This window comes from Telopea speciosissima, chromosome 7 (genome assembly GCF_018873765.1).
Source record: "Telopea speciosissima isolate NSW1024214 ecotype Mountain lineage chromosome 7, Tspe_v1, whole genome shotgun sequence".
Taxonomy (NCBI): domain Eukaryota; kingdom Viridiplantae; phylum Streptophyta; class Magnoliopsida; order Proteales; family Proteaceae; genus Telopea; species Telopea speciosissima.
The window spans coordinates 58,056,951-58,072,328 of NC_057922.1; the positions used below are offsets into that span (position 1 = coordinate 58,056,951).

The following is a 15,378-nucleotide window of genomic DNA, read 5'->3' on the forward strand; positions in this document are numbered from 1 at the left end:
TCTTCTCTTTGATGAAGTGTCTAACCACCTCTATGTGCTTCGTCCGGTCATGTTGCAAAGGATTGTGAGCTATGCTAATAGCAACCCTGTTATCACAATAGAGATGCATGGGTACTTCAGTATCAAACCCCAACTCTTAGACTAGCCTTCTCAACCATAGAAGTTCACATACTCCATGAGCCATAGTTTACTCCTCCATGTAACCAAGTTACCACCTAAAAATGTACAATTTCCAGATGTAGATCGCCTGTCAGAAACTAAGCCAACCCAATCAACATCAATGTAGCCTTCTATGGTGCCATTACCTCACCTAGCAAATAAGGTGTGGTCAGCTTGACTCTGGGAATACCCATTCATCAGAATGGCTTGCCTACACCGCTCAAACCACGCCTTTGGGGACTGTTTGAGACAATGCAGTGCCTTCTTAAGGAGACACATTTTCCCTATAGATGAAGGGAGCTTGAAGTCGGGTAGTGTTTGCATATACACTTCCTCTTCCAAGTCACCATGGAGGAAGGCATACTTCATGTAATTGATATAATGGTCAATCTCTGATCCAATGATAAGAGAACCCTTACAGAATTATGCACAGCCACATGAGAAAACGTCTCCTGATAGTCAATCCCATACACTTGACTATATGTCAGAAGAGAGGCGTGTGCATTCAGAGTCGCCTCAACCTTTTGAGAATCTGGCTGGCCAAGTTGATGAGGAGGAACACAAGTCAAATAGGTCGCCATTTGATGGTGATGGGGGTAGTGGTGGTGGTGGAGATGGTGATGGAGGTGGTGATGTTGATGGTGATGGTGATGGTGGTGGTGGTGGCATGGCGAGTGGTAGTTATTATGATGATCGTCATAAGGGGATGCGCGAGCAGTACTAGTACAAGCTGGAGAGGGAGGCGGAGCCTACGCGTTACACAGTTGAGAGTCAATTTACTCATGCCAAACAAGATCAAGACCATGGTGCCCCTACTACGTACAAGAGACGCCTGCGTCGTAGCTAGTCAGAAGCTTAGGATGAGGAAGAGGAGTTACGGTCGACGAACATGACTATAAAGACTATGCTTGAAAGTTTTGAAAGCATGAGTATAGATACTACTAATGAGCGGCAGTCGTGGCATGCATCTCAACCTCAGTATGACTATGATTATGGCCATGAGAGCATCGGTTCCAAATATAGTGGCTATGATCAGTTTAGGCAGCCGTAGTCAGTACTATTTGCACATGAGTTCGACAGTCGGAGCACTAGGTCAAGTTTTGTGGACGATATATTCACAGTCCCAACCTAGCCATATATGCCGATGGTAGTTCAACACCCTGGTGGCAGTAGCAGTACCTCTAGACTAGGGAACCTTTGGTTAGTTGATGACAACACTTGTATGAATTGTATGGAAGAGTATGTGCGATTCTTCAACAGCACTATGACATGGGAACCCTATGTGTCACATTTAGAAGCTAACTTGATTCAGCAATATGGCTTGGAATGATAGAGGTATATGTTAAGATTGTTGTATTTTACACTTTTACATTTTCTAATGCTTATTTAAGTTGTTTTACATTAATTGTATGCTTTGACTGCTTTCTATTACTAAATAATGTGTAGAATAGGGCCGATTAGTACGTCGCAGCCCACCAAACTAGGGTCCAAAGGGAAACTCCTATTTGGACTGTGATTTTGGACAATCTGATAGTGTCATTGTGTTTAAATGACCCAATAATAGGCTGTATACCAAGTTCCATGACCAAACTAGGTCAAACACCTACTGAAACCATCAACCAAGTTCGAAAAAAAAAGTTGCACCAACTCGCCGAGATCTCGGTCCAACTCGGTTTTTTGGCTGGGCGAAACCAGTACCGAAACCAACTTCTCGGGCTATGGAAGAAACATACTCACAAAATAGGGATAACACCCAAAGTCAAATGGGGAACATATATTCTCAATCCAAAAAGTCCTTCCCAATTTTCAGAAACAAAGTCCAGCAAGCTAAAAAGGCATACAACTCATAAGGAATTCAACTCAACCACATTCTTCAAGGTATAGCTTCATAAGACGACAACTTGAGGGGCTCAACCAACATACCTCACCAACAGAAAGCAGCTGGAAACATCACATACCCACATCACGGGCAAAACAGGGTAAAAAACAGGACTGGCGGTACCATATATTCCAAAGAAAAATGAGTTGTTAAGCAAACTCTTAATATCACGGAACAAGTCCATGGGTGGGATTGAAAGATACCCAAGGGCGATCCAAAAGAGTCCAACTTCAGCTCCGATACTAGCTGGATAAGAGAGAGAGAGAGAAAATCCACCAAAAAGCTGGCGGTAACTTTGCACTTGTCTGGTTTTGCTTGATTTGAGCTCCAAGTGCCTATCTCCATGGTCTTCATTCATCCTCTCAAGATTTCTTCAAATTTTTCCCATAAAAATCCCTTCTTTGGAACCCCTTTGTAACCTAGTTTCCAAAGAGAGGAAGAAAAGGGGAGAGCTTGTAACATGACTCTCAAAACAAAAAACTGTAAGCTCTGATACCAAGTTGGAAGTCAAAGATTGTAAGAGAGCATGAAGACAAGAAGAGAGATGAGAGTAGAAGGTTGAAGGAGAAGAAGAAGAGAAATGATGGTAGAATGTTGTGTGTTAAATAATGTTCTCTACCACACCTATATTACTTCACTAACATAATATATGGAATTATATACAACTCCCTAGGGAGATAAAAAAATAAAAAAGGACAAAACAATGTAAGACAATAAGTAAATAAACTAGTTCCCAAAGTACCCTTAACATATGAACTCAAACAGCAAGTGTATCAGAACACACACATGCACAGATTCAAAGAAGGATAGCAGGGCCAGCAACTGAGTTCTGTGTAACAGATTTTTTACCCTCTCAACCACAGTTACCACTTCTTAGAACCCCGTACTCACCCAGACATGATTTTGAGGGAACTCAATTTTAAAGGGCTATCAACAAAGGGGTGTAGCTACCAAATTATATCACCCTAATCAAGGTTAAGAATAAGCATATATTGATTATCATTTAAGTTGCAACACTTTCATTGGCAGCAGCAAGATCACAAGCAAGAGTAGGAAAAAGTCATAATAGCTTTGTCATCTAGTGCCCATGTTGAGTATCTTGCTGGTACAAGAGCATGAACATGTGAAACAGTATGCAAGAAAGAACATCAAAGATGATAGTTCAGAGTTCAACACTTGAAGGAGCATAAAAATAAGCATACCAGTATAAGTAAACGGTTCTGGGCCTGCAAGTAACGCTTTATTGCATCTTCAACTGGAAGTAAATTTGGAAATTTTCTTCTCCTTAATTGAGCTTCAATAATGGTATCATTCAGTTCACTACATGTAAAAACAACAATTGCATGAAAAACATATAGTGAAAGAGTAAGCAGCAAAAAAGCTTTATATTGGAAGCAGGAACACATCAAACTCTATCATCTGCATAACAATATGCCCAACAGATGGATATCCAGCTCCAACAGATATCTCTGTCACGTAAATGATAATGACAGTAACATCTTAGTTAATCACCAAAATTTCAGAAGATCATGCCTGCTCAAGAAGCCTTTTCCCTCATCAAAGGCCAAATGATTGACCTTTCTGGGGCACCCAATACTTTAAGACATATAATTCTCTTAGTAAAAGTTATTTCAAGGAAATATTTTAACGATACTAACTTCGCAGAAAATACATTGGATTGAGAAATAAATAATGCAAATTGCAAAGTATGATCTAAGTTCAACAACAGTTCCAAATTCATTAGATTGAGAAAAGGACATACATGAGAGATCTTGCATCAGAAACAGAAATTGTATAAGGGGATTGGAAAGAAAGAAGCCTCTTGTTGGTTCCGACTTACCATAACTGTACTTCAACATCATTTTTCAGAGCACTAAAAGAAGTCTTGCTAATTTTCCTTTTTTTTTTAAACGCTTTCGGAAATTAATCTTTTTTTTAAGATTTGAAATGAATTTTTTAAGCAGTTTAAATTCATGTGTATGTACTTGTAATGGGAGAAAAGGTTTTCAATGAATATGAGGAAATACATGGTGTAAGACTTTTCGAAAGAAATTTGTTTTAAAAAATAGTAAAAGCCTAATTATTAGTATTTGGATAGGTATGCCCCAAGGAGAGTTGGACTCATGACCTCTTAATTGTGAAGTGTAGGTCCTTGACAACTGAGCTACCTCGTTGGGGTACAAGCCTAATTCTTGATCACAGTCAAACAATACACTGAATGGCATAAAAAGGCATGACAAAATTATTCACTCTATTCAAGAAATTCAAGTCAATAATTACCCATACGGCCATACCTCACAAAGGTCTCAGCCCAATCTTGAGCAGTGTGGGTCGTCACATGCTTAAAGTTATGAAGGTGCCGTTTCTCTCTATCCTCAGCATTCATATCTAAAGCTTGACCAATTGCACTAGCAACTTCTGTGATGTTCCATGGGTTTACTAGGATAGCTCCAGCACCAAGCGACTGTGCAGCTCCAGCAAACTAGAGAACATGATGAAAGTATTAAATCAAACAATAAAGCCTCATAGTTCGTAATCATAGTGAGTAGTGACATCCAAAGGTCATAACTCTGCATAGCATCCATTTGCAGATTGAAACCAGGAACAATGCATTTAAAATAAAACTTGTGGAAAGACAAGCATAATTGCATGATACATGTGATATTTAGCAAGCCAAGATTTTCTACATTAAAGGTTTTTCGTTTTTTTTTTCTGGGGGGGATAATTTTTTACTATAAATATTCTTTACAAAATGTTATTAAGGAATTTTTTTCCTGTACAATCAAAAACATAATTGCATCCTTGAGAAAATGCACCATTATATTATGAGAACATCTAGCGATAAGACACCAAACCTGACAATGTAAAGTGCTCTATTAATAGTATACTTGCTTATTTATTATATATTTATTTTCGGGTTAAAAATACAAGGATGAGTGGATGGGAGTGACGATATGAAAAGAGGGAAGTAGGAAAGATAAGCCTCTTTGGTTTTATTCTTTTCTTTTAAACAATTTAGTTCTAAGTTAAGAATGAATAAAATTAAAAAAGGAGTTCCGTAGTCAAGGAAGGGATTGCAAGAAGAAAGAGGTTATTTAGTTTCTTAATTTTATTTTTCCTCTAAATAGGAGAGAGATCAGGTAAATCTTTAGTTTTTTTTTTTTCCCTTTTCTTTTTCCTCCCCTTTTAGATAAAAGTTCCCTAGTTGAGTGAAAGAGTGGTGAGATTGGGTGGGCCCACATTGACTACTTTTTTTTATTGGGGGAGGATGGGGAATAAATTCAACCCCAACTATATCGGTGGACCTAATTATCCCCAGGTATGCCCTTAATACCGGCATACCGCTAACCATGCAGTTAGGCAGACAGTTTTTATAAACCAATTAAGAAATTTATTGTAGAATGGGAATTAAGTAGCATGCAAGTGTGCTCATTTGCAGGTACAACTTACTACACCACCTGATGAAATTTGGTTCGAATCTCTTTGGCTCTCATCAATTCATAATAGATGCACGACTCTAAGAATGATTGAAGAAATAAAAAAGGATTGCTCTCGATAGAAATGAAAAATTTAGAAACGAAGATGGCACAACAAGAAGCCACATGGGCATGTAATGCAACAGTGAGTCAGAAAAATTGCAACAAATCAAAACTGAAAGTTAAAAAGGAACTGGAGATAATGTAGACCAGTCACAAGTGATAACCAGTCCACAAGATTATTGCAAACTTCAGGTCCAGCAACAGTAACTACTTCAATCGATTCTCAGATTTGCAGGAAATTTCAGAACACTAAAATAAAAAAAACAAGAAGGAAAGAAGGAAAGAAGAAGATAGGGTAGTCTCTCTCAGACTCGAGTCTCTCACCCATGGCCTATCACCATATTTTGGTCTCTCACCAATGGCATCTTACCATACTTTCTCACAGAGCAAAGCACAAAGTTATGTTTTCTTTTTCTCAATCTCATTAATCAAATTCATGTACAGGCTGTAGCCCCTTACAAACTTATGAAAGAAATTGACTCAAAACATGACTCTAACTAAACTAATGAAGTAAATCCCGTTTTCTACTTACTACCCAGATTTTAGGCACATTAAAGTGGTCCATTACAAAGAAATTCCATGGGATCAAAGGCCCAACATCTACATAACCCAACCCAAGGCTTATTTCCAATAAAATAAGCCCTTTAGATGACTTATCTGCATCAGGAGAAGAACAAGGAAACTATGAGAACGTGGTCACCTACTGCTGTTGTTGCTATTACGTTATCAATAAATCATGCGACCTTTTAATTAAATCTAGGAAAGAGAGAGAGTTAATTTGCAGCAGAGAGAGTGTCACAGACTCACAGTGAGGAAGGGACCTGCATGCAAGCATGGTGCGTGAAAGGTCATTATGGGGAGCAAATGAGGCCATCACAATTCCAGAAATTGCAACAAACAATTGGGTGTTGAAAACTGAAGAGGTAAGTTAACAATAGAACTAACAATACCACTACAGTTACAATAAAATAAGAACCGAAATAATAAAACCTCCTCCCTCTTTTCTCCTCCTCTGTCCCTATCTGTTGTTCCAGTAGTTTAACCCGAAGCAGAGCAATGTATCTCCTTTGTCGCTTCCTTCCTCTGTTTCTTTACTTAAGTACCCTTTTACAGGAAGAATAAGATCGTTTTCCCACTAACATTTCCATGGTGGAGGACAGGGAAGCTCTGCCGGATCATCTTTGTTTCCAGAGAAACGACAAAAGTAATGATGAGTTTGTGTCTTTCTTTTTTCAAAAAATTTCAAATTTTTTTATTTTCTTTTCTTGCATTCCAAACATAGCCTTAAGAATTCAAAAATAGGTAGCCAAAAAACTCAAATGATTTTCTTGTTCCAGTGTTTATTTCTGTATGTTTTTACCTTTTAATTGGTTATTTCTCCTCCTCTCGTTTAAACTCTAGTTTAACTTATTAAGACTCTGTGTATCTGTTTGTGTAGGGCAACTGAGTGGTATCTAGATTTACTGTACTTTATTACTTTGCCTTCCTTGATTCGCTGTATTTCCTAGTTTCAATCTGCATATCAGACCGTGGTGGGTTTCCTATTTTGATTAAATACTCTTCTTGTTGCACTGAATATATGTTGGCTTCGGCAAGTTGGATCCTCTAATATCCAACAACTCAAGGGACTTCTCTATCCTTTCCCTTATGTTACCAGTTCTCTGCTCTTGATTTTGTTTGCTATATTTTGCATATCTTTTGGTCTTGCTCCTCCGTTCTGCTGGTCAGATTTGAAACACCTGCAGTAACCGGTGCTGAAGTTGTTTTGTGCTTTGAAACACTTTTTTAGTTTACAGATATCATTTATTGTCTTACTGATTTATTTAGTTACCTATTATTACTGATTTACTTTGCGCTTATTGTTACTTTATTATTTTATTTTATTGCTGCAAGATAGTAGGCCTAAGTCTAGTTTCACCTTCTCGCCATCACTTGTGCAAGCTTGGAGTACATGTTCTTTTATTTATATTCTTCTATTCCTTAACCTACTTATCATTTAGATCGCCTTCCTGTCTCCTAGCATGTATCTATCGTGTTGTGTTTCGATTTAGGTGTTGAGGTTGACTGTTAAAAGTTTTAGGCGTTCGCAATCACTTTATCATATTTTATTTTATTCTTCCTATATGTTGGCGTCCTATATGTTGGCGCGCCAGGTCTAATCTGAGCAACTTGTCTACTTTATTCATCATTTTTTTGGTTAGTTTTAAACACTGCTGACTGCTCTACCATCTGTGTGCCTTGCTTTGCATGAGTACGTACCTCTGTCTACCTATTGAGAGTGTATTTTAGTGCATTAGGTGTGTCCTCTCCGTCCTACACTTTTGTATATACTTTTTCATTATTCATATATATTTTCTTATAGTGGTGCATCAATCGGCAGCCGGCACTTTAATATATTCTGTTAATCTCCTTTTTGCATGGATCTTTTGTTGTTTGATTTCTTTTCTCTTGATCTCATGTCTTTCCATCCTCATTTTACTAGAGCGACCCACGTAAGCGACGTGCCGCACCGATGCCCGAATGCAGTGATAAGTAGACAAGGGCAAGTGCGAGGAAATTTATCAGCCCAGAAGCGTAGGATTAGATTAGGTTCCTAGAACATTGGATACTTGATGGCAAGAGCCTGGAGTTTGTAGATGTTATGAGGAGATGAATGACAAACATAGCTTGTATCCAAGAGACAAGGTGGAAGGGTAACAAACCTAAGGTGTTGGATGACTTCAAACTTTGGTATTCGGGGGATCATAGTAATAGAAGTGGAGTGGACATAATTATGGACAAAGATCTAAAGAATGACGTAGTAGAGGTCAAAAGACTGGGAGACTGGATTATATCCATCAAACTGGTTTTGGAGAAAGAGGTTGCCAATATTTTTTGCGCCTATGCACCCCAAGTAGGATTTGATGAAAGTAGTAAGCGTCAATTTTGGGAACACATGGATGACCTAATGGAGGGTATTGGCCAGGATGAATCAATTATTATCGGAGGTTACCTGAACGGACATGTTGGGAGTAACCATAGAGGATATGAAGGTGCCCGTGGTGGGTACAGGGCTGGGGAGAGGAACGTGGAGAGGACCTCAATCCTAGACTTTGTGGTAGCTTATGATCTTTCTATTGTGAACACTTTCTTTGAAAAAATGAGAGGAGCACTTAGTTACCTATAAAAGTGGGAATCATACCAGCCAAATAGACTTCTTCCTAACGAGAAGAGCCAATAATAAGCTGTGTAAGGACTGTAAGGTCATCCCTGGGGAGAGCCTAACCACCCAATGTAGACTGGTGGACCTGGATATGTACCTCAGCGTATAGAAGCGTAGGAGGGAACTTATGTACCCTAAGATAAGGTGGTGGAGATTAAAATGCGGAGTCCCTAAGGATAATTATTAATAATATGGCCAAACAACAAAAGTGGGACTTTGAGGGAGACACCAATGCGATATGGAACGAGATGATGATTTGCATTAAAAGGGTTGCCAAAGAAGTGCTAGGGGAAGTGAAGGGTAGTCACCAGGCCCCTAGGGAGACTTGCTGGTGGAACGTTGAGGTCTAAGCAGCTACTCAAAACAAGAAGGTATGTTTTAAGGCATGACAAAGGACTAGAGAAACAGAGGATAAAAGAGGTTTTATGATGCCGGAAACGAAGCTAGGAAGATTGTGGAGATGGCTAGGGCGAAGAAATATGAGGATCTTTATTACAACCTAAACACTAAATGTTGAGAACCATTGGATTAGGATAATTTCTCTTTACATTAGGGTTTTCTTATTTTATTGTTTTGTCTCTAATGGACTAGTTTGCCCTTGGGGTTGTAATTCTCATTATAAATAAAGTGGGCCTCTGTCATTATTGACAAGCCAATTATTCTCCTCACTCTAGTTCTGAACTTGGTAGCAAAGCGCGGAACCCTAAAAATTCTTTGTATTCCTTTTTTCATTGTTTTCCGTTCCACTGCCGTCGCTACCTCTACCTTGGAGGCTCAGCCTCCTCGTCTAGCATGGTAGATGATCACCGTGCACACCTAGGTATCTCTCTTTTATGCACCTCAATCACCACACCTCCACCACCGGCTCGCCTCTACCGGTGTTGCCGCTGCAAAACCAAGTCAACACGCCCTTCTCTGCCGGCTCCTTCCCTGTTCAGCGTTGCTATCGCCGCAACCTCAGTCGTCACGTCTCTTATCCGCCGGTTCTCCTATTCCGGCGCCATGATCCTCGATCGTTGCTCCCCCTTGTGTCGGCTTCTTTTTCCGACTATTGCACCCCTGATTTGGTCTCCTTAATCCCTCCCTACCACCTTTTACAATGGGTGATGACAATACCAGTGTCACATCTACAGACAACAACTACACGCCCTCTCTTGGGCGCAATGGTTCTTCTACTGGGCAATCTAATTCTCTTCAACCGGGCCCTATCAAATTAATTGGCACGAACTACCTCACTTGGTCTCGAACCTGCTTGCTTACACTTCATGGACACAGCTACGATGGACTTGTTACAGGAGCCACAAAAAAGCCTACTAACCCTACTGCTGCTATTACATGGTCCTCTAATGATGCTTTGGTAATGTCTTTCCTGATCAACTCATGGATCCTTCTGTTAGTCCTAGTTTTGTTCTATTTAATTCAGCCAAGGACCAATAGGATGTTGTTCGCCAAACTTTCTCACAGGCAGGAATCTATGCCCAAATTATGAGATCCGTCGCCAAGTTCGCAATCCTGCCAGAAGGAACTCTCTCTCATTGCTTATTACACTACCCTGACAACTCTTTGGCAGCAATTGGATTTTTATCATCCTGTTCCCATGGTGCACCCTGAGGATGTTGGTACCTTTCAAAAGGAGAGAGAAATGGAAGGGGTTTATGATTTTTTGACTGGTCTCAACCCAGAATATGATCAAGTCTGTGTGTAGGTTTTAGGGCATGAGACGTTCCCTACTTTACTCCAGGCTTACAAACTTGTTTAGTCAGAGGAACATCGCCGCACTGTTATGATGCCCTCTACTATCCCTATTTGTTATGCCTTGCTCACAACGCCTCCTACACCTCTCCCTGCGGATCCCTCTAAAGCTCTTGCTCGTACACCAATTCAGTGTGACTACTGTGGACCTTGCCATACACGGGAGACATGTTGGAAGCTTCATGGGCGCCCCAAAAATGGGCGAAACCCTAAACCGGCTGGCACACGCTCCTAGGCACACCTAATTGAGACGTCTGGCACTAGCTCTGCATCTCCTACCGTGGCCCCTTTCTCTGCAGATCAAATGGCAACTCTCCAAAAACTGGTGACTCAAATGAATACTAGTTCCTCTACTCCTATTTCTAACCTTGCACAATCAGGTAATTTTCATGTTTCTTCCACCAGTCCTTTTTGGTTACTTGACTCCAGTGCTACTGACCATATGACAAGTGACCTCATGGTCTAGCGTACCTATTCTCCTTGTACAGGGTGGGATAAGGTACGTATTGCCGATGGGTCCATGTCTTCCATCTCTGGTAAAGGTTTGTCATGTGAGTCCAGTATTTCTCTTTTTAATGTTTTACATGTTTCTAAGTTATGTGCCAATCTTTTGTCTATTTATCATCTCACTTGTGATTTGAACTTTTCTGTTCATTTTTTTTCACCCATTGTTTATTTCAGGATCTGGTGACGGGCACCACGATTGGGATGGTCGGGTCCGTGATGGTCTCTGTTTCTTGGATTCTCCACCAACAATTCTGGTGCCTTCTCATGCTCATATGATCCGTTCTAATAGCGCCTTGACAAAGCTCGTTTATTGGCATCGCCACTTGGGCCATCCTTTTCATATTTTACGTTCTATGTTTCCTGATTTAGTTCGGATTTGTGGTTTAGAACAATTAAATTGTGATCTGTGTGAATTTTCTAAACACACAAGGAACTCTTACCCTATTAGTGACAGTAACAGTGATGTCCCTTCTTCTATTATACATTCTGATGTTTGGGGTCCCTCTAGGACCATTGATCGTAAGGGATGTCGTTGGTTTATTACTTTCATTGATAACTGTACTCGTCTTACCTGGGTTTATTCTTCTTCATCACAAATCTGATGCTTTTACATGCTTTAAAATTTTTTATATTATGATTTGTACTCAATTCAATGCTGTTGTCCGGGTACTTCGTAGTGATAATGGTACCGAATATGTGGATAGTGCTTTTCAAGAGTATCTCTCATCCTATGGTATTCTTTCCCAAACTTCATGTGTAAGAATCCCAAAACAAAATGGCATCCTTGAAAGGAAAAATCGCCATCTCTTGGATGTGACCCTTGCCTTGATGTTTACTACTGGTGTTCCCAAAATGTATTGGGGAGATGTGGTTCTCACTGTTGCCTATCTCATTAATCGGGTGCCCTCCAATGTTCTAAACTTCAAGACTCCTCTTTCCTTTCTTCCTGACCCTTCCATTGCCTTTTCTCTTCCTCCCAAAATATTTGGGTGTGTTTGCTTTGCTCACAACTCTTCTACATCTCGTTCCAAGTTGGATCCTCATGCCCTTCGGTGCATCTTTCTTGGTTATTCGGCCTCTCAGAAGGGTTACAAATGTTATCACCCTCATACCCACCAACTCTATATCACCATAGATGTTACCTTTCATGAATCTGAATCATATTTCACGGCACCTCTTCAAGGGGAGAATCTTGAGGAAGAAGAGGTTCCATTACCTGCTGATCCTATGGTTGTTGATAATAATTTTCCCATTGTTTCTAGGGAAATCTCGAGTCAGGGGGAGCCTATTACTGAAAATAATACAGGTGCAATTATTCCTGCTACCCCTCATGATCTCAGGACCTACACTCGGAAGAAATCCAAGAAGCAAGGGACCTTAAACGACCCACCAGCACCAAATGTGGCGCTTACAACGAGTCTGACTCCTCCATCAGGTAATGATTCTCCTACTACTGATAATTTACCTAAATCTTCTTTACCTGATTCTCCTTCACATGATGACCACCCTATTGCTCTCCAAAAAGGTGTTAGATCATTTACTCAACATCCTATTTCTCACTTTGTTTCTTATGAGTCCTTATCTCCCTCCTATAGGGCTTTGTTTCCTCCTTGTCTTTTGTGTCTATCCCACAGGGATGGAAAGATGCCATTACAGATCCAAAGTGGAAAGCCACTATGGAAGAAGAGATGAGGACATTAGACAAAAATGGTACTTGGGAGCTTGTTCCTCGCCCAGCAGGGAAGAAATTGGTTGGTTGTAAATGGGTGTTCACAAGATGGGACGATTGATAGATACAAGGCTCGTCTGATTGCAAAGGGATTCACCCAAACCTATGGAATCGATTATCAAGAAACCATTGCCCCTGTAGCAAAGATGAACCCAGTCCATACCCTTCTCTCATATGCAGCTAATTTAGGATGGGACCTTTAACAATTGGATGTCAAAAATGCTTTCTTGAATGGAGACCTGGAAGAGGAAGTCTGCATGGAACCACGTCCTGGTTTTTCTTTCCCATCTGCTGCCGGCTGTGTTTGTAAGTTAAGAAAATCCCTGTACGGTCTCAAGCAATCGCCTTAGGCAGGTTCCTAAAGGCTATGCAGAAATTTGGGTACAAACAAAGTCAAGCTGGTCATACTTTGTTTGTGGTTCTCAGGTCGCTGCCCTCATCGTCTATGTCGACGATATTGTTATAACAGGGAATAGTAATGCTGAAATTTTCCATTTGAAGACCCTACTCGCTAAGGAATTTGAGACCAAGGACCTAGGTCCAACAAGGGTATTTTCATCTCTCAGCGGAAATATGTCTTGGATCTTCTACAAGATACTGGTATGTTGGGGTGTAAACCTGCCGACTCTCCCATCAAGGTCAACCGTCAGTTATGTGCAGGTATGGGTGACTCAATTGACAAGGAACAATACCAGAGTGTAGTGGGAAAGTTGATTTATTTATCCCATACCAAACCGGATATAGCCTATGTTGTGGGCATTGTTAGTAGATATCTTCATGATCTCAGGACATCTCATCTTGATGCAGCTCATCGGATCTTGAGATATTTGAAGTCTGCCCCAGGAAAGGGAATTCTCTTTTCCCATAATGGTCACTTGAAGTTGGAAATTTTCACCGATGCTGATTGGGCTGGATCCATCGATGATAGGAGATCCACCTCCGATTACTGCTCCTTCCTTGGTGCAAATCTTGTTACATGGCATAGCAAAAAAATAAACTATTGTCTCCCGCTCCAGTGCAGAAGCCGAATTTTATGGCATGGCTCAAGGGATCTACGAGCTTATGTGGCTTAAGAGTCTATTGGGTGATTTGGGAATTTTCAGTGATGATCCTATGCGCCTATATTGTGACAACAAAGCCTCTATTAGCATTGCCCACAATTTGGATCAACATGACAGAACTAAACATGTTGAGATCGATCGACATTTCATCAAAAAAAATCTGGAGTAAGGAATCATCTGCATCCCTTATGTCAGTACTAGTGATCAACTGGTTGTTGTTTTTACCAAGGGCTTAAATTGTAAAGTCTTCCATCCACTGGTTTCCAAGTTGGGCATGTTTGATATCATCGCAGCAACTTGAGGGGGAGTGTTGAGAACTGTTGGATTAGGATAATTTCTCTTTACATTAGGGTTTTCTTATTTTATTGTTTCGTCCCTAATGGACTAGTTTTCCCTTGGGGTTGTAATTCTCATTATAAATAAAGTGGGCCTCTGTCATTATTGACGAGCCAATTATTCTCCTCATTCTGGTTCTGAACTCTAAAGAAGGGGAAAAAGCTATATATAAGATAGCTAAGATGAGAGAAAGGATGAGTAGAGATTTTGATTAGGTGAGGTGCATCAAGACTAATGATGGAAGAGTGTAGGTAAGGGATGAGGACATCGTTAAGAGATGGCATGAGTATATTTGTGACCTACTAAATGGAGATAGGTCGAGTAGAAATTAATCGAACGATTACTTTATTCAACAAGGTACCACACGTCATAAATATGTAAGAAAGATTAGTGTGGCAGAAGTTAAAGAAACCTTAAGAAAGATGAAAGCAAGCAAGACTCCAGGCACAGTTGAGATTCTGATAGAAGTGTGGAAAACCCTTGGAGGTTGTGGGGTTTATTTTTTAACCAATCTGTTATTAGGATTATGAACACAAGGATGACGCCAGATGAATGGAGGAGAAGCATTCTAGTCCCGATCTACAAAAATAAAGGTGATATCCAAAGCTGCAATAACTATAGAAGCATAAAGCTTAGGAGTCACACTATGAAACTTTGGGAGAAGGTTATTGAAGCCTGTTTGAGAAGAGAGACCCATATCTTGGTGAAACAATTTGGCTTTATGCCAGGTAGATCCACGACGAAAGCTATCTACTTATGGAGGAGGCTCATGGAAAGATATAGAGATAGCAAGAAGGATCTCCATATGGTCTTTATTGACCTAGAAAAAGCCTATGACCGAGTCCCTAGAGATCTAATATGGCATGTTCTAGTGAAGAGAGGGGTTTCGAGTAAATATGTGGATGTAATAAAAGATATGTATGAGGATGTGGTGACTAGTGTGAGACCTGTGAGAGGTTAGGGTAAGGAATTCCCAATTACGATTGGGCTACATCAAGGATCAGCCTTAAGCCCTTATCTTTTTGTGTTTATCATGGACGACCTAACCAAGAGCATTCAAGATGAGGTCCCATGGTGTACGCTCTTCGCCCATATCGTTTTGGTGGATGAAACAGAAGCAGGGATTAATGCAAAGCTAGAGCTATGGAGAACAACCTTGGAAACGAGAGGTTTTAAGATTAGTAGAACGAAGACGAATTTGATGTGTAATTTTA

General features: G+C 40.3%; 1 protein-coding gene across 5 annotated transcripts in view; it reads right to left on the bottom strand.

Moving 5' to 3' along the window:
- The window catches only part of LOC122667485 (alpha,alpha-trehalose-phosphate synthase [UDP-forming] 1-like), a 75,532-nt gene that overhangs the window by 16,795 nt on the left and 43,359 nt on the right, over window positions 1-15,378 (bottom strand). For all 5 annotated transcript variants that reach the window (XM_043863762.1, XM_043863764.1, XM_043863760.1 and 2 more), the window contains exons 11-12: window positions 4,333-4,520; window positions 3,241-3,358 (exon numbers count right to left, since the gene is read on the bottom strand). In XM_043863762.1, the coding sequence (XP_043719697.1) occupies window positions 3,241-3,358; window positions 4,333-4,520 (306 nt within the window). The remainder of the gene's footprint in view (window positions 1-3,240; window positions 3,359-4,332; window positions 4,521-15,378) is intronic.